Genomic DNA, 18,524 nt, shown 5'->3' on the forward strand with positions numbered 1-18,524 from the left:
CTTCTCTCTTCTAAGGCCAAAGGTGGTTTGTATTAAATATGCATACCTGTTCTAGGGATGGGATCATCCTATTAACTAGGTAAGTTGCCCTCTCTCCCCTAACCCCAGATTTTGATTTTTAGTGACTTGGACATTGCTCAGGGGACAACTTTCTGCTGATAAACAGGAGTTGAAAGACTATTATTTCAGGTTTCTGTTACAAAAACATATAAAAGTCTCAGGGGAGAACCCTCCTGTGTTTGCCACTAGTGAGCTAGTGAGCAATGTAAATTACCATTTGTTGAGAATGGGAACGTAAAAGACAAATTGGATTCTAGTGTTAATTTCTACTTTCTTCTCTGCCAAGGCTGCCAATCTTATTTGTGTATTTTGATTTTGTTTTTGCATAGCCTCTAGTGAGAAAGTTGGGGTTGCAGAAGTAATAAATAGGTGTAAACATTGCCTCTAGGAAAAGAAACCTTCAGTTTTATTCTAGCTTAATTATGTTTTCACATACATAGGTTAATAAGTCTTTAACATATTTCTTTATGCATTCATTGTAGAAAATTAGAGAACGTGTAGAAAAGATAAAAAATGGCATGTATTTCTACTCTATAGATAATTTTTATTGATATTCTGTTGGGCATATTTCACATTTTTTCCTACGCATGTATATATTATGCATAATTTTTTTCTGACAAAAATGGGCTCATGTTTTATATATACTCTTTTGTAATGCCCACTAAGCAATGCCATTTTGATAAACTACTAATTTAAAAATACTTGACTATCTTTACTAATATAAATTTTCTATAAAAGCTAGAGCAATAAAAGATTAACACCAATTATTTTTAGTATAGTAATTATAAACTTATTTATTCATTGAAACGTCCAAGTTTAAGGGTTTATATTAAGGGTTTTTTCTTTGTTTGTTTTTTATTTATTTATTTATTTATTTATTTTTGTGATGGAGGCTTGCTATCACCCAGGCTGGTCTCAAATTCCTGGGCTTAGGGGATTGATCCTCCGGTCTCAGACTCCAGAGGAGCTGGGACTACAGGCCTATGGCACCATGCCCTATGTCAGATTTTATAAGTTATTTGATATTATAATTGGGAGTTGATTTGAAATATCTGCAAATGACTTCCATTGTATTCTGTAAATAATATGTATCCCTTAAGGCTTTTCCTGACTTTAAACAGAATGGTATCTCTTTTTCTTTCAATACTTGTCATATGATACTTAGAAAAAAGTGTATTGTCACACATTCGTCACACTTATTTTACAGTATTTCTATGTTCTTCCTAGAGAAAATTACAAATAGTATTAGACAAAGTCACCTACATTTCACATGTTCAATTTTTTTGTTGTAAAAAACATATAACATTAAATTTACTATCTTAGCCATTAAGTGTAGAGTCCAGTAGTGTTAAATATATTTACATTGTTAAGCAACAGATCTCTAGAAGTATTTCGTTTTCCAAAACTGAAACTATATCTACTAAACACTAATTCCCACTCCCCCCAGCCCTTGGTTAACCACCTTTCTACTTTCTGTTTCTATGATTTTGATTACTGTAGATACTTTATATGATAATAATCATACAGTATTTGTCCTTTGTGACTGGATTATTTTGTTTAGTATAATATCCTTGAGGTTCATCCATGTTATAGCGCATGACAAGATTTCCATGTTTTTTGAGGCTGCATAATACTCCATTGTATCTATATACCACATTTAAAAAATCCATTCATACATCAGTGAACATTTGGGTTGCCTTGCCTTTTGGCTATTATGAATAATACCGTGATGAACATGGGTGTGCAAATATCTCTTTGACATTTTGCTTCGAATTCTTTTGGATATATACCCAAAAGTGGGATTGCTGGATCATATAGTAATTCTATTTTTAATTTTTTGAGGAACCTCAATACTATTTCCATAATGGCTATAGCATTTTTCTAGCATTTTATATTCTCACCAACAGTGTAGAAGTGTTCCAGTTTCTCCACATCTTTACCAACACTTATTTTCTGATGGCTGTCTTAATAGGTGTGAGGTGATGTCTTATTGTGGTTTTGATTTGCATTTCTGTTACTAGTAATGTTGGTTATCTTTTCATATGCTGTGGACCATTTGCATATCTTATTTGGAGAATTGTCTGTTGAAATCCTTTATCCATTTGAATGGGGTTATTTTGTTATTGTTGAGTTATAGAAGCTCCTTATCTATTTTGGATATTAACCATTTGATGGCTTACAGATATTTTCTCCATTCCATATGCTGCCTTTTCACTCTGTCAGTTGTTTTCTTTGGTGCACAGAAATTTTTAAGTTTGATGTTCTGTTTGTCTAGTTTTGCTTTTGTTGCCTGTGATTTTGGTGCCATATCCATGAAGTCATTGCCAAATCCACTGTCTCAAAGGTTTTCCTTTATGTTTCCTTCTAGGAGTTTCAGAGTTTTAGGTGTTACTTTTAGGTCGTTAATCTATGTTAATTTCTGTATGTGGCATGAGAGTCCAACTTCATTCTTTTGCTTGTTATCCAGTTTTCCCGGCACCATTTGTTGAAGAGACTGTCCTTTCCCCAATGTGTAGTCTTGGCATTCTTGTGAAAAATCATTTGGCCTTTTATGTAAGGGTTTATTTCTGTACTCTCTCTTCTGTCTGTATGCCAGTGCCACACTGTTTTAGATTTCTGTTGTTCTGTAGTAAAATCAGGTTTTGAAATCAGGAGGTGTGAAGCCTTTAGCTTTTTCTTCAGATTAGAGACTGATTTAGCTATATGGATCCTCTTGAGATTCCATATGAATTTTAGATTTTTTTTTTGTATTTCTGCAAACAATACCATTGGGATTTTGGTAGGAATGGCATTGAATCTGTAGATCACTTTGGATAGTTTGGACATTTTAACAATATTTTAAATTTTTAAATCCATGAGAATGGAATGCTCTTCCATTTTTCGTTTCTTTTAACAATGTTTTGTGTTTTGACATTATTCTCATCTCCTTGGTTAAGTTTACTCTGTGGTAGTTTATCTTTTTTGATGCTGTAGTAAATGGGATTGTTTTCATAATTTCCTTTTTTGATTGGTCATGGTTACTGCATGAAAACATAACTAATTTTTGTATCCTGCAACTTGCTGAAATCATTTATTAGTTGTAATAGTTTTTCTGTGGAATCTTTTGGGTTATCTACTATAAGATTATGTGATTTGTGAGCATAATTCTACTTCTTTTCCAATTTCTATGCCTTTTATTTCCTTTTCTTGTCTTAATTGCTCTGACTGTGACTTCTAATACTATCTTGAAGATTGGCGATATTGGGCATCCTTGCCTTGTTCCTCTTGTTCTTAGAGGAAAGGATTTAGTCTTTCACCAGTATGTGTGCCGTTAGCTGTTGGTTTTTGTGTATCGCTTTTATTATATTGAGGTGTTTTCTTTCTATTTCTAGTTTGTTATGTGTTTTTATCAGGAAAGTGTGTTGAATTTTGTCAAGTGCTTTTTGCACGTCAATTGAGATGATAATGTGGTTTTTGCCATTCATTTTGTTAATATAGTATAGTACAATGATTTGTTTTCATATTTGGAAACATCCTTGCATTTCAGGTATAAATCCCATTTGCTTATTGTGTGTAATCCTTTTAATGTGCTGTTGGGTCAGGCATAGTGGCTCCTGCCTGTAATCCCAGCACTTTGGGAGGCCAATGTAGGAGAATCGCTTGTGGCCAGGAGTTTAAGACCATCCTGGACAATATGGTAAAACCTTATCTCTAGAAAAAATTTTAAAATTAGCCAGGTGTGGAGGCACACAGTTGCAGTACTACCTACTTGGAGCAGGGGTTGTGGGGTATTGAGGAGGAGGGTGGGTGTGCTGGGGTGGGAGGATCACTTGAGCCTGGGAGGTTGAGGCTGCAGTGAGCCATCATCATGCCACTGCACTCCAGCCTGGGCAACAAAATGAGACCCTCTCTTAAAAAAAAAAAGTGCTATTGGATTGAGTTTGCCAGTATTTTTGGGGGGATTTTTTGCATCAGTCTTCATCAGGGGTATTGTTCTGTAGTCCTCTTGTTCTGTCTTCTAGTTTTTGTATCAGAGAAATGCTGGCTTCATACAATGATTCTGGAAGTGTTCCCTGCCCTTCATTTTTTGGTAAGAGTTTGAAGAGTTAATTCTTCTTTGATTATTGGGTAGAATTTTCAAGTGAATCCATCTGGTACTGGGCTTTTCTTTGTTGGGAAGTTTTTGATTACTGTTTCATCTTCTTATTTGTTATAGGGCTGTTGAGATTTTTTATTCATGATTCAGTCTTGGTAGATTATATGTTTGGAATATATTCATTTCTTCTAGATTATCTTATCTGTTGCCATATATGTGTTCCTGTAAGTCTTTTATAATCTTTATTTCTGTGACATCAATTATGATGTCCCCTTTCGTTTCTAATTTTAGTTATTTGATTATCTCTTTTTTTTCTTATGTAATCTAGCTAAGGGTTTGTCAGTTTTGTTAATTTTTTCAAAAAACAAACTCCTGGTTTCATTGATTTTTTTTTCCTCATTGTTTTTCTATTCTCTATTTTATTTATCTTTGTTTTAATCTTTATTTCCCTTCATTAATTTGGTTTAGTTTCTCTTTTCCTAGTTCTTTGAAAGGGTCTAAAGTTAGGTTGTTAATTCGAGATCTTTACTGATTGTGTTAATGTTAGGTGTAATACTGTTTTAGCCGCATTACATAAATATTGGTCTATTGTGTTTTTGTTTTCATTTGTCTTCTGATATTTTCTAAATTCGCTCGTGATTTCATCTCTCACCCATTGGTTGTATGAGAGTGAGTTGTTTAACTTCCACTTATTTGTGGATTTTACTGTTTTCCTTCTACTGCTGATTTCTAGTTTAATTCCATTGTCGATGGAAAATATACCTTATATGATTACAGTCTTCTTAAGTTTGTTAAGAATTGTTTTGTCACGTAACATGTGGTCTATGTTGGAGAATGTTTCAAGTGCAGTTCAAAAGAATGTGTATTCTGCTGTTGATTGGAGTGTTCTGAGTATGTCTGTTAGGTCCAATTGGTCTGTAGTGTTGTTCAAGTTCTTTGTGTGTTTATTGATCTTCTGTGTGGTTGTTCTATCCATAACCGAATGTGGGCTAGTGAAGTCTCCTACTATTATTGTGTTGGTCTCTCTCTCCCTTCACTTCTGTCAGTGTTTGCTCATAAATTTGGGAACTGTAATGTTAGATGCATATCTTACTGGTGAATTGGCCCTTTTATCATTATATAATGTCCTACTCTGTCTCTTGTGACAGTTTTGTCTGAAAGTCTGTGTTGTCTGATGTAAGTACGGTCACTCTCTTCAGATTCCAGTTTTATGGAATATCTTTTTCCATCCTTTTATTTGTAGCCTTTGTGCATCTTTTGATCTGAAGCAGGTGTCTTGTAAACAACCTATAGTTGGAACTTATTTTTTTATTCCATTGGCCAGTCTATGTCTTTTATTTGGGCACTTAATCCTTTTTTATTTTGAGACGGAGTCTCCCTCTGTTGTCCAGGCTGGAGTACAGTGACACAATCTTGGCTCACTGCAACCTCTGCCTCAGGTTCAAGTGATTCTTCTGCCTCAGCCTCCCAAGTAGCTGGGATTACAGGTGCCTGCCACCATGCCTGGCTAATTTTTGTATTTTTAGTAGAGATGGCGTTTTACCATATCGGCCATGCTGGTCTGTAACTCCTGACCTTAAGTGATCTGCCCACCTCGGTCTCCCAAAGTGCTGGAATTACAGATGTGAGCCACCGCACCTGGCCCAATTTATATTTAAAGTAATTATTGACATGGACTCACTATTGCCATTTTGATTTTTGTTTTTATATGTCTAACAGCTTTTTTGTCCATCTTTCCTCCCTTGCTGCCTTCTTTTGTGTTTCATTGATTTTTTTTTTTAGTGACATGTTTTGGTTTTCTTCTAATTTCTCTTTGTGTATATTCTACATATTTTCCTTGACTTTACCTTGCAATTACATAACATATCTTCAAGTGATAAAAATAAATTTTAAATTAGTAACTTCAATTATATATGAAAACTCTTCCTTTTTTTCACCTCTTCCCTCCCCTGCTTTGTTTTTGATGATACTTTACCTCTTTTTATATTGTGTATATTTTAACACAGATTTGGAATTATTTTTTATGCTTTAAAAAATTCTATACTATAAGTGATCTCTATTACTGTATTACAATACTAGAAGGTGCCATATTTGTCTATATACAAACAGTCTTCAAAAAGTTCATGGAAAATGTGTATTATGAGAAAACTATGCATGGATTTCAAAATTTTTTTGTATCAAAATAAACTTGTACTAACTTGTTATAACATGTCTGAACAAAATCTAGTTTGAGGTACTAAGAAGGATAAGACATCATTTGGAAAAGAGTCCCTGTCAGAGAAATATGAATTATGCTAAAATTGAAGCAAGAGCAAACATCAAGTTTATGAAGAAGGTTAGATGGAAGAATGGTGAAATCATTGATTTTTACAATATGTTTACAGGGCCAATGCCTCAAATAAATGAGCAGTTTACAAATGGATAACTTCTTTTAAGAAGAGACGAGATGATGTTAAAGATGAAGCCTGCAGCAGCAGACCATCTACATCAATTTGTGAGGAAAAGATTAATCATGTTCATGCCTTTATTTAAGAGGACCAATGATTAACAGCAGAAACAATAGCCAACACCATAGATGTCTCAGTTGTTTCAGCTTCCACAATTCTATATGAAAAATTAAAGATTCACAGACTTTCCACTCAATGAGTGCCAAAACCATTGTGCCTAGATCAGCTGCAGACAAGAGCAAAGGTTTTAATGGAAATTTTATACAAATGGGATCAAGATCCTGACGCATTTCTTCAAAGAATTGTAGCGGGAAATGAAACAGGGCTTTACCAGCATAATCCTAAAGACAAAGCACAATCAAAGCAATGGCTACTAAGAGGTGGAAGTGGTCCAATCAAAGCAAAACCAGACAGGTCAAGAGCAAAGGTCTTGACAACAGTTTTTTAGGATGCTCAAAGCATTTTGCTTGTTGACTTTATGAAGGGCCAAAGAACGATAACATCTGCTCATTATGAGAGTGTTTTGAGTAAGTTAGGTAAAGTTTTAGCAGAAAAATCCCCAGGAAAGCTTCACCAGAGTCCTTCTCCATCATGACAGTACTCCTGCTCATTCCTTCCATCAAACAAGAGCAATTTTATGAGAGTTTTGATGATAAATAATTAGGCATCCATCTTATAATCCTGATTTCGCTCTTTCTGACTTTTTTTGTTTACTAATCTTAAATCTTTAAAAGGCACCTATTTTTTTCAGTTGATAATGTAAAAAGACTGCATTGGCATGGTGAAATTCCCAAGACCCTTGGTTCTTTAGAGTTGAGCTAAATGGCTGATATCATCACTTATAAAAGTGTCTTGACCTTTATGGAGCTTTTGTTGAGAAATAAAATTTATGTTTTTTATTTTTATCTTTTGATTCCATTTTTCCAAGAACTTTCTGAAGTGTCCTTGGACTTTACCAGGGAGTTATGTATTTTTGTGTTACTGTGTTGCTATTTTTTATCCTTTTGCTTTAAGGGACTCCCTTTATCATTTCTTGTTGGGCAAACCTAGTGGTGATGAACTGTCCCAGTGTTTGTTTATCTGAGAAAGTCTTAATTTCTACTTCATTTTTGAAGGGTGCTTTTGCTAGATACAATGTTCTTGGTTGGCAGAGATTTTTTTTTTTTTTTTTTTCAGTACTTCAGATATATTCTTCCAATCCCTTCTATTTTGCAAGGTTTCTGCTGAGAAATTGGCTAGTAATCTAACAGAAGCTCCTTTGTAATTGATGATTCACTTTTCTGTTGCTGCTTTTAAGATTCTCTGTGTATGACTTTTGACAGTATAATTATGATGTGTCTTGGTATAGTTTGCTTTAGATTTATCCTTGTTGGAGTTCTTTGAGCTTCTTTAATTTGTATGTCCATTTATCTCCTCAGATTTGGAAAGTTTTCAGCTATTATTTCTTCAAATAGGCTCTTTCTCTATTTCTCCCTTTCTTCTCCTTTGAGGCTTACATAATGTATATGTTGTTCTGATTGATAATGGCCCATAAGTTCTTTAAGCTCTTTTTATGTTTATTCATTCCTTTGCCTTTTTGCTCCTTTCCCTTGGCAATTTTGAAAGTCCTGTCTTCAAATTTGCTGATTTAAAAAAATTCTGCCTGCTCAAGTCTACTGTTACATCCCTCTAGTGTATTTTCAATTCATTTACTATGTGCTTCAGTTCCAGAAATAATGTTTGCTACTTCATCATAGTTTTTATCTTTGCTGATTTTTTTCCTTTCGTTTATGCATTGTTACACCGAGTTTTGGTTTGTTCATCTGTACTCATTTATTTCATTAAGCATCCTGATGGCAGTTAATTTGAATTCTTTGTATGACATATTTCCATTTCTTTAGGCTCAATTTGTGGTGATTTATTAATTATTTTTTTTGAGACAGGCTCTTTTTCTGTCACCCACGCTGGAGTACAGTCATGTGCTGATGGCTCACTGCAGCCTCCACCTTCTGGGCTCAGGCAATCCTCCCATCTCAGCCTCCCAAGTAGCTGGGACTACGAGTGTGCATTACCACACCTGGCTAATTTTTGTTTTGCGAGAGATAATATTTGGCCATGTTGCTCAGACTGGTTTTGAGCTCTGGGCTCAAGGGATCTGCCTGCCTCAGCCTCCCAAAGTGCTGGGATTACAGGTGTGAGCCACTGTGCCTGGCTGCAATTTAGTTTTTTACATTGAATCGGCCATATTTCCCTGTTTCTTTGTGTTGTTATTTTCTTTTAGTGCTTTGGCATTTGAAGGCTTAGCTAACTCTCCGGTCTTTGCGGTCTGGTTTCATACTGGGAAGACATTCTTCATCCAATTAGTCTAGCTAGAGAATCCTGAGACCTCACAAATCTTATGGGGATGCATCCTCTTTGGGTTTGTAATTTCTTAATTGAAGAGGTTTGCCTCTGTCCGTCTGTCTGCTCTCTCTGGTGTGTGTCTGCTTTACTTGTGGCCGCTCGTGCTGTAGTAAACTGCAGTACTGGAGCTCCACCTTGTGTCTGTTTCTGATACTGCAGGGTCTGATGCTAAACCAAAGCACTTTGATTGCTTTGGTTCTCATTGGCCCTCAACCTGGCACCCTGTTCAATGTCAGTACTTAGATTCAGTCAAGAAGTTTCTAGGGTAGCACTGCCCCCAACTGTTCCATTGGAGGTATATTCCTCTTCTGCTTCTCCCCAGGGAGAAGGTGGAAGTTGTTGTCGTGTTTGTTTTTCTCAATCTTGCCTTGTAGGGGTAGGTAGGAGGGAGGACATGAGGTTTGATGCTATTTTATGCTCACCTGGGGTGCTGGAACTTATCACAAAGGCAGTTGGATTGTTTGTTATTGTTGAGTCCATGTCTTCATGGGGAAAGAAAGGCCTGGGGTTTCTTGTTTTGCCATCTGGCTGACCACACTCAAATGTTACCTGTTTTTTTTTTTAGACATGATCTTAGCAAGAATGGCAAGTCTTTGAACTTGATAGGAATTTGGTGGGTTCAAGCGTTCAAACTTTTTTTTTGTAATATATCCATTTGGGAAGAGATGCAGGGGGGAAGAGGTGGTGATTATAAGTAAGGAAGTATGGAAAAAGTTGTAAATTCTTGAAGAAAGCATGAGGTAAGGTTTTACTCCTTTTTTTTTTTTTTAATCCCTGTTTGCCCTTTAGTTCAGTTTAGTTCATACAGATTGGATAGACATGAGCCTCTGGTTGAGTCTAATCTTGAAAATATTTTCTTTGTGATGGGGTTGGTTTTGGAAGAGTAGCCTGGAATAGGAAAGCTTTTACTTGTATGGTTATCATGTATCCTCAACCTTTATGCCAATAATTGCAGACTTAGAATAGCACTTCTAAGTTAATGGTAAAATGTTACCTACTTTTGATTCCATAGTGTCTATCTTCTTTGAGTACTTTCTTAGAGTGTGATTTTAATGATTATGATCTTTGTTCTAACTATTTTGAGGCTCCATTAAAAAATAAATTATGATTTTATTGTTAGAATCGTTTCTATAAATTAATGTCACTGCGCCTGGCCCTTAAATGTAAATTTGTTTTTATCTATCAACTATTTCTTCATAAAAAGCAAAGAATATGATTAGAAATTTGAAGACTATCTGGTATTTTAAAATGAAAGTTCATCTTTCTGGCCAGCTAGTGTATCATCTAACTTTTGCAGAAGTAGCATGTGAAAACTTTGTGAAACAGAATTATTTTCTTTTATCCAAAGCTATTTTTAATTGTCTTTGAGCAGTGTTAGTGGAAAAACTTATAAATGTTGGAATGTATAAGAACATAGTTTAAAATCTAGTAAAATGAGTTATTTTTAATACTCTTATTTTGAAATATTATTAAATCTTTAATTGTATATAAAACTGCATTGTGAAATTATAATTAATGTTTGAGTTTCCTCAGGATAAATTTTTATCTTGGTTTAGACTTTTCAGAGGTCATGTATTTTGTTTTTTAAACATACTTAATAATACAGTTTTTAAAAATAAAAACTTTAAAGAGGAATTGAAATTGCATACTGCTTGTTTAAATGCACAAAATATCTGTATCTCCTATTATCTGTATTCTGTTTCTTTAATTTCTACTAAAATTTGAAGGCATATGAAGATATTTTAATTCTTATTGTGTCTTTTGAGTTATTTTTTGACTCTGAAAAAATAGGCCATCACAATATCTTTTTAGTGAGATGTCATGTTTGTCAGCATTAAGGAATCCCAGAAGGAGAGAAGTATATTCTCTGCTGCTTAAGAAGACAAGGAAATTTGTAGACCTTGGAAATTTGATTTGACATCCTCATGTGCTATAGGAATGTTTAGAATTAAGATCACCAACCTGTGCCTCCTTGAAACTGGTAGAGAAACTGGGATCAGTATTGGGACGCCCAGAGCTGATATGTGAGGAATTAGTGGCATGATCTACAAATGTGTGAAATTTGAGGATTTTATAAGCCGTTTCAGTCATATCAGTGTTTATTAACTACATAGGTTAATATTTTGTGTAGGTCATTTTTGTTTATACTGTAGTCGTCAGTAGCTTAATGGTGGGGAGCTTACACCTGGAAGCTTTTGGGGCTCCTGCACCTAGCCAGGTTCAGTCATTGTGATTCTGTAACTTCACCAGAACTCAAATTCCTTGGGAGGTTTTGAGCACCACAAAAATTAACTTGAGGCCAGGCGTGGTGGCTCACACCTGTAATCCTAGCACTTTGGGAGGCCAAGGCAGGCTGATCACCTGAGGTCAGAAGTTCGAGACCAGCCTGGCCAACATGGTGAAACCTTGTCTCTACTAAAAATCCAAAAAAAAAAAAAAAAAATTACCTGGGCGTAGTCGTGCGCACCTGTAGTCCCAGCTACTCAGGAGGCTGAGGCAGGAGAATCACTTGAAACTGGGAGGTGGAGGCTGCAGTGAGCCAAGATCACACCATTGCACTTTAGCCTGGGCGACAGAGCAAGACTTTGTCTCAAAAACAAAACAAACAAACTTGATATCTTATAGAATTGGGTAATGTTTGTATTTTTGGATTGCTGGAGACTGCTGTAGTGATTCTGGTGACTATACCCACGTTTTGGGCTCAATCAAAACTACAGGTTTATGTTGTATAATAAGAGCCAAACGGTCAGTAAATAGACCTGTGTTTTCTTTAGGATTTAAAAAATCAGTGAATCTGAAAGATAATTTTGCCATTAAAAAAGAAAGCCCATGTTGTGTGTCCATACTCATTGTTTACCCCTTGGTAGGTTATTTAAATTTGATTTTTTGGTTAATTTTAGACTCTTTTTGATCAGAACAATGCTGCAAAAAAAGAAGAGTCAGAAACTGCCAACAAAAATGATTCTTCAAAGAAGTTGTCTGTTGAGAGAGTGTATCAGAAGAAGACACAACTTGAACACATTCTTCTTCGTCCTGATACATATATTGGGTCAGTGGAGCCATTGACGCAGGTAATTATTGGTAAAATTGATTGAAATTAGGAGATGTGCATCTATATCTACTTTTTAATATGTTGATAAAATTATTGTAATTACATGCTTTGGAAATCTGTAATTTCATCTGTCTATAGTCATGGTCAAAGTAGGGTGAAAGATCTACAAGTAGAGAAGTAGAAATGTATTTACTTCTTTTTGGGGATTAAAAACCATCAGAAGAGGCCAAGTGCAGTGCCTCACGCCTGTAATCCCAGCACTTTGGGAGGCCGAGGCGGGTGGATCACGAGGTCAGCAGATTGAGACCATCCTGGGTAACGTGGTGAAACTGTCTCTAATAAAAATACAAAAAATACAAAAAAAAAAAAAATTTACTGGGCGTGGTGGCGGACGCCTGTAGTCGCAGCTACTCAGGAGCCTGAGACAGGAGAATGACGTGAACCTGGGAGGTGGAGCTTGCAGTGAGCCGAGATCATGCCACTGCACTCCAGCCTGGGCGACAGGGCGAGACTCCGTCTCAAAAAAAAAACAAAACCATCAGAAAAAAGAAGTATAGAGTAAAATGGTGCCATATGAACTTTTTATGTAAGTCTTCCCCACCCGCTATCTCCCATCACCCGCCCCCCCACCCCCCACCCTGTGTCTCGCTCTGTTGCCCAGGCTGGAATGTAGTAGCGGGATCTCGGCTCAGTGCAACCTCTGCCTCCCGGGTTCAAACGATTCTCCTGCTTCAGCCTTCCAAGTAGTTGGGATTACAGGCATGCGCCAGCACGCCCGGCTAATTTTTGTGTTTTTAGTAGAGACGGTGTTTTGCCACGTTGGCCAGGCTGGTCTTGAACACCTGACCTCAGGTGATCCATCCACCTTGGCCCCCCAGAGTGCCAGGCTTACAGGCGTGAGCCACTGCGCCCAGCCTTGTAAGTCTTTAAGTTCATATTGTCATTAATGTTAATGGTAGTACCTTGCAGAATTTGTACATATACACTGACTGTTGTTTACTGCTTACTATGAACTTGGCTTACATATATTACCTCATTTGATCCTAACCATTTCGGGAAGTAGGTACTGTTTTCTCTATAGATGAAGAAAGGGAAGCTTACATAAATTTAAGTAACTTGTTCATATCTCTCAACTAGTAAGAACTGGGATTCAAAGTAGATCTCTCTGACTCCAAAGTTTTGCTTTGTTCATATTATTTTACCCTGCTCCCTGTATTATAAAAAAATATAAAGCATGAATTTTCCGTTATTTATGAAAAGTAATGTTTTTATTTTTTCAACTATTTAATACTGTTTCTAATAATTATTGATGTCTTACATTAAAACTGACTTTATAATAATACAAACTTGATACAAAATAAACAATTTCTCAATTTTGAGGTTACTTTAACATGAATAGTGAAGTTGACTATTACTGAAGTTGTATATGTTTTTCTACTTTGCAGATTTAAGTATTCATATAGTGTAAATGATAGGATGTGGATTATACTATGAAAAATTGATATTAAAGATTTATTGAGTAAAAAAAATTTTTGAATATTTCAATGCAGTTCATGTGGGTATATGATGAAGATGTAGGAATGAATTGCAGAGAGGTTACCTTTGTGCCAGGTTTATACAAGATCTTTGATGAAATTTTGGGTGAGTACTTGCTTAGAATTTAATGCATGTTTCTATTAATATCATCATAATTCCTTTTATATATAAAGCCAGACTTAACTACAGTATAAATTTGAAAGGTGTATGTCTGGCTTTTATCCTTCTGAATATAAATGATCTTCAGAAAATTTATACCATGATCTGTAATGTTTTCATATCTCCGTTTCATCTTTGTTTCATTTTCTTCATCTGTGAAATCCATCTGTTATATTTGTAATCCCGTAGTTGGTCTGTACTCCTGTATGTGTAGTCATCTGGGATTTGCTAGCATCACAGTTACCTGGAAGGCATCTTGAATATGGAGATGACAGGGACTGATTTTGCAGATTCATTGAGTTGGTGGGATAATATGTTTTTCACCAACAAATCAGATATTTCTGTTGGGCAGCCAAGTGTAATAACCATTGCTGTAAATGATCTGTGTCCTCTCCAAATCACATGATTAATTAAATTATGTGAATGCCTAGTTGACTGCTAGGGAATGCTTGTACTTTGGAAATATTTTAACCAAGGACACTCTAGAAATTCTCTTGCTCTGCCACCTCATCAGTGCAACTTGAGGTTTCTTTCTTTTTTTTTTTTTTTAGGTTTGTTTTTTTGGTTTGTTGTTGTTGTTTTTAATTTATTTTTTTATTTTATTTATTTTTTTATTATTATACTTTAGGTTTTAGGGTACATGTGCACCATGTGCAGGTTTGTTACATTATGTATCCATGTGCCATGTTGTTTTGCTGCACCCATTAACTCATCATTTAGCATTAGATGTATATCCTAATGCTGTCCCTCCCCCCTCCCCCCACCCCACAACATCAGAGAAATGCAAATCAAAACCACAATGAGATACCATCTCACACCAGTTAGAATGGCCATCATTAAAAAGTCAGGAAACAACAGGTGCTGGAGAGGATGTGGAGAAATAGGAACACTTTTACACTGTTGGTGGGACTGTAAACTAGTTCAACCATTGTGGAAGTCAGTGTGGCGATTCCTCAGGGATCTAGAGCTAGAAATACCATTTGACCCAGCTATCCCATTACTGGGTATATACCCAAAGGACTATAAATCATGCTGCTATAGAGACACATGCACACGTATGTTTATTGTGGCACTATTCACAATAGCAAAGAGTTGGAACCAACCCAAATGTCCAACAACGATAGACTGGATTAAGAAAATGTGGCACATATACACCATGGAATACTATGCAGCCGTAAAAATGATGAGTTCATGTCCTTTGTAGGGACATGGATGAAACTGGAAAACATCATTCTCAGTAAACTATCACAAGGACAAAAACCCAAACACCGCATGTTCTCACTCATAGGTGGGAATTGAACAATGAGAACTCATGGACACAGGAAGGGGAACTTGAGGTTTCTTAGTGCAGTTGTATGGGTCTCTCAGAGCTTCTTCTGTTGGTATTTGGTGAAGAGATAAGAGATTAAAACTGGGTTGCATTTTATACCTTTAAACTTGCCTCCATATTATAATTTTGCTGTTTTAAGTTTATTACAAGTGTTTGTCAGGAGCATATTTCTTCTATGATTGTGTTCAAATTTCCTTGAAGCAGTGGTTAATGAATGCAAAAATATTTATATTGTCAGCTATAGTACCTAGGATACAGAAGTTTGATTTCTAAGGGTGTTAAAGACTTTTTCTTTGTAACTAAGAATGAACTGGTTTCTATTCAACATGCCTATAAAGTCACTAGTTTATTGAAAGTGATCAGTAGAATGCAATTGCTTGTTACCAAGAGAAAATATAATTAAACAAAAGTTTTTACTTTTAGATCTGGATTTGGGTGTTGTAAAATGCAGGTGTTTGTTCTTACTTAATTTGTTTTGATTAATGTGTATCACTAAAACATATCCTCCTCTTTTTTTGTGGTGGAAAACAGAACAGTAATTTGGTGTGATAATACAATTTAGGAATATTATTTGGAAAATAAGATTTTATATGAGAAGTTAATAGTAATTATTTTCATTAACTATTACCATATGTAGATGTTTATATTAAGCAGTGATGCACATACAGTTATGTACGTGTATTAATTTATATAATTTTGTATATTACTTATTAAGATGTTTAATTTTGTAGTTAATGCTGCTGACAATAAACAGAGGGATAAGAACATGACTTGTATTAAAGTTTCTATTGATCCGTAAGTATATTTAAAGTTTAATTTTTTATGCTAAGTTTTATTCAGATAGTCCCCAATTTATGAGTACTCCTCAAATAATGTATATGGGTAGTACTGTTTTGTTTCCCTGTTGTTTGAGACTTTGTTATTTTTGCCTCTTTTCTGTGTCATTTATTGTATTTTCTTCCAAAGAACTTCGCTATCGAGGCTCTTGGAGACAATTTTTCTTTGATGCTGTGTATGCTATTTCAGCTGCTAGAGTAATCACCCTATCTTTTCTTACCCTTACTTTGGGACTCAAGGCTGAGGGCTATCGTTAGTGTGATTCCAGTTATATTATACTTTAAATTTACTTTTCATGACTGGTATTTGGAGTTTTCCGTTATTTATGACATAATTTAATAGATTAGGTACTGTTGGTGTAACCAGGTGTTTAGCTAATTATATTACTGTGGTGATTTTTATTATTTTTTTGCATAGGATGAAGATGTATAAAAAATACTAGTGTTGGCTGGGCGCGGTGGCTCACGCTTGTAATCCCAGCACTTTGGGAGGCCGAGGCGGGCGGATCACGAGATCAGGAGATCGGGACCATGGTGAAACCCCGTCTCTACTAAAAATACAAAAAAAATTAGCCGGGCGTGGTGGTGGGCGCCTGTAGTCCCAGCTACTCAGAGAGGCCGAGGCAGGAGAATGGCGTGAACCTGGGAGGTGGAGCTTGCAGTGAGCCGAGATCGTGCCACTGCACTCCAGCCTGGGTGACAGAGCGAGACTCCATCTCAAAAAAAAAAAAAAAAAAAAAAATAGTAGTGTTAAATCAGAAACATAGCTGTTACATTTATCCTGTTTTTACCAGCATGCCTTTTGTAAAATATTACATTCATCCTTTGTAATTTCATTAGTAATTTAGCATGATTTTAAGATTTTTCTCTAGTAAACATAAAAATCTAATAATTCAGGTATAGTCTTACTTATAATCTAATTTCAGTTAAGATTAGTAGTATAATAAAACTATAGTTTGTATTTGGTTATACCATGAAGTTAACTATATTTTATATGAAACTGTTACCATATAACTGTGCTGTTGAGATTATTTATTTTTCTCCTCCATTCTTTTTTTTTTAAAATTTGGATTATTTCTATAATGAATGCATTCTTGAGAAGTTACATAAGGCATACAAGACATAAGTTACAACTTATACAGAAGTTTAAGATGGTTTCAAGGAAATTTTGGCTGTTAAGATTCCTTTTCCTTATTTAGGCAATTGTCAGCTAAAAACCATATCTCTCTTCATTTATTATGTTTTAGGAGAGTAAGAAGTAATAGACACTGAATGTTTGATACCTTTGAATTTTTTTCAAAATTGAACAATTCTAATTGAAAACAAAGAAAGAACCTTCCTTAAATACACTCTTGATGAACATAGTTGCAATTGTTTAGTTCTTTTATGTGGTTCTAGCCATATTAGTCCAAATATTTTAGCCACATTAATCCAATAAGATTGAATTTAAGAAATAGTGTATAGCATGCCATCATAACAAAGTGATAAAGAAGTGAGCTAAGCCAGGTGCGGCAGCTCATGCCTGTATTCCTGGCACTTTGGGAGGCTGAGTCAGGCAGATCCCTTGAGCCCAGGAGCTCGAGACCAGTCTGGGCAACATGGTGAAAACCTGTCTTTACAAAAAACAAACAGACAAACAAACAAAAACACCAAACGTATCTGGGCATGGTGGCGGCATGTGCTTGTAGTCCCAGCTACTCAGGAGGCTGAGGTGGGAGGATTGCTTGAGCCTGGGAGGTCAGGCTGCAGTGAACCATGATTGTGCCACTGTACTCTAGCCTGGGCGACAGAGCGAGACCCCATCTCAAAAAAAAAAAAAAAAAAGACAATGAAGAAATGAGCTATAAGACAACTCTGTAGACTGGATAAGGGCTCTTGGTTTATTTTACTTATCAGTTCATTACAGATTTTGTACAAAGAGTAATTCAACATAATTCTAGTAATTCTAGCGCCTTTATCACTTCATTTTATACTCTGTTTTTAATCAAGAAACATTTTTGTGTAGGCATAAGAGGGAGGGAAAATTATAACTAAGTTTATTTGCTTCTTAATGTCAATGAGGTGTCAATTTTTTTTCATATCTCCCACCTCATTTTAACTGCTTCTGCTAGAAAATTATTTTATTTCAATATAAACAAAAATCCTTAGCTATTCCAAGAAGAAAAGGTGATGGCAGTATATTTTTTCACCCCTCCTTTCTTATTTCTTTTGTTTTTTACAAATCATTGATAAATTGAGTCTTAATCTTGCCTTTAATTGAGTTTAATATACTCCTAAAATTGGCAGTAGGCAAGCATTTTGTGAGAAGTTGCTGAGTTGTATATTGTATTTCTGAGTTTTAACTATAACATTTTGTCTCTTGTGAATTTTGTCCCATAGTCATTTTTTACCACATATACTATAGAATTAGTATTATTTTGATTAAAATAAATGTTATTTCAGAGGTGCAGTTTTTGCTTCAGTAAGATTTCTAATTTAAGAAGTCATTTTAAAGCTAAATTTAAATGAGAAAAAGAGCTGTTGCACTGTTTATCCAATTGATCCAATTTTCTCTGCTGTCCAGTTTTGTATCCTTCGAGTTGCATTCTTTTTAACATTTTTGTATAGCAGATTTTTATTTTTGTTTGTACATTTGTGCACGTAAACT

The 18,524-nt window shown here is 35.3% G+C and overlaps 1 protein-coding gene across 3 annotated transcripts in view; it reads left to right on the forward strand.

Moving 5' to 3' along the window:
- TOP2B (DNA topoisomerase II beta) overlaps positions 1 to 18,524 on the forward strand; it is a 68,131-nt gene that overhangs the window by 7,395 nt on the left and 42,212 nt on the right. For 2 of the 3 annotated variants that reach the window (XM_030812252.1, XM_030812253.1), the window contains exons 2-4: positions 11,865 to 12,035; positions 13,567 to 13,657; positions 15,773 to 15,836. In XM_030812252.1, coding sequence (XP_030668112.1) covers positions 11,865 to 12,035; positions 13,567 to 13,657; positions 15,773 to 15,836 — 326 coding nt within the window. The remainder of the gene's footprint in view (positions 1 to 11,864; positions 12,036 to 13,566; positions 13,658 to 15,772; positions 15,837 to 18,524) is intronic. The other variant, XM_003256770.4, reaches the window with a different exon arrangement.

Source organism: Nomascus leucogenys, chromosome 4 (assembly GCF_006542625.1).
Source record: "Nomascus leucogenys isolate Asia chromosome 4, Asia_NLE_v1, whole genome shotgun sequence".
Classification (NCBI taxonomy): Eukaryota; Metazoa; Chordata; class Mammalia; order Primates; family Hylobatidae; genus Nomascus; species Nomascus leucogenys.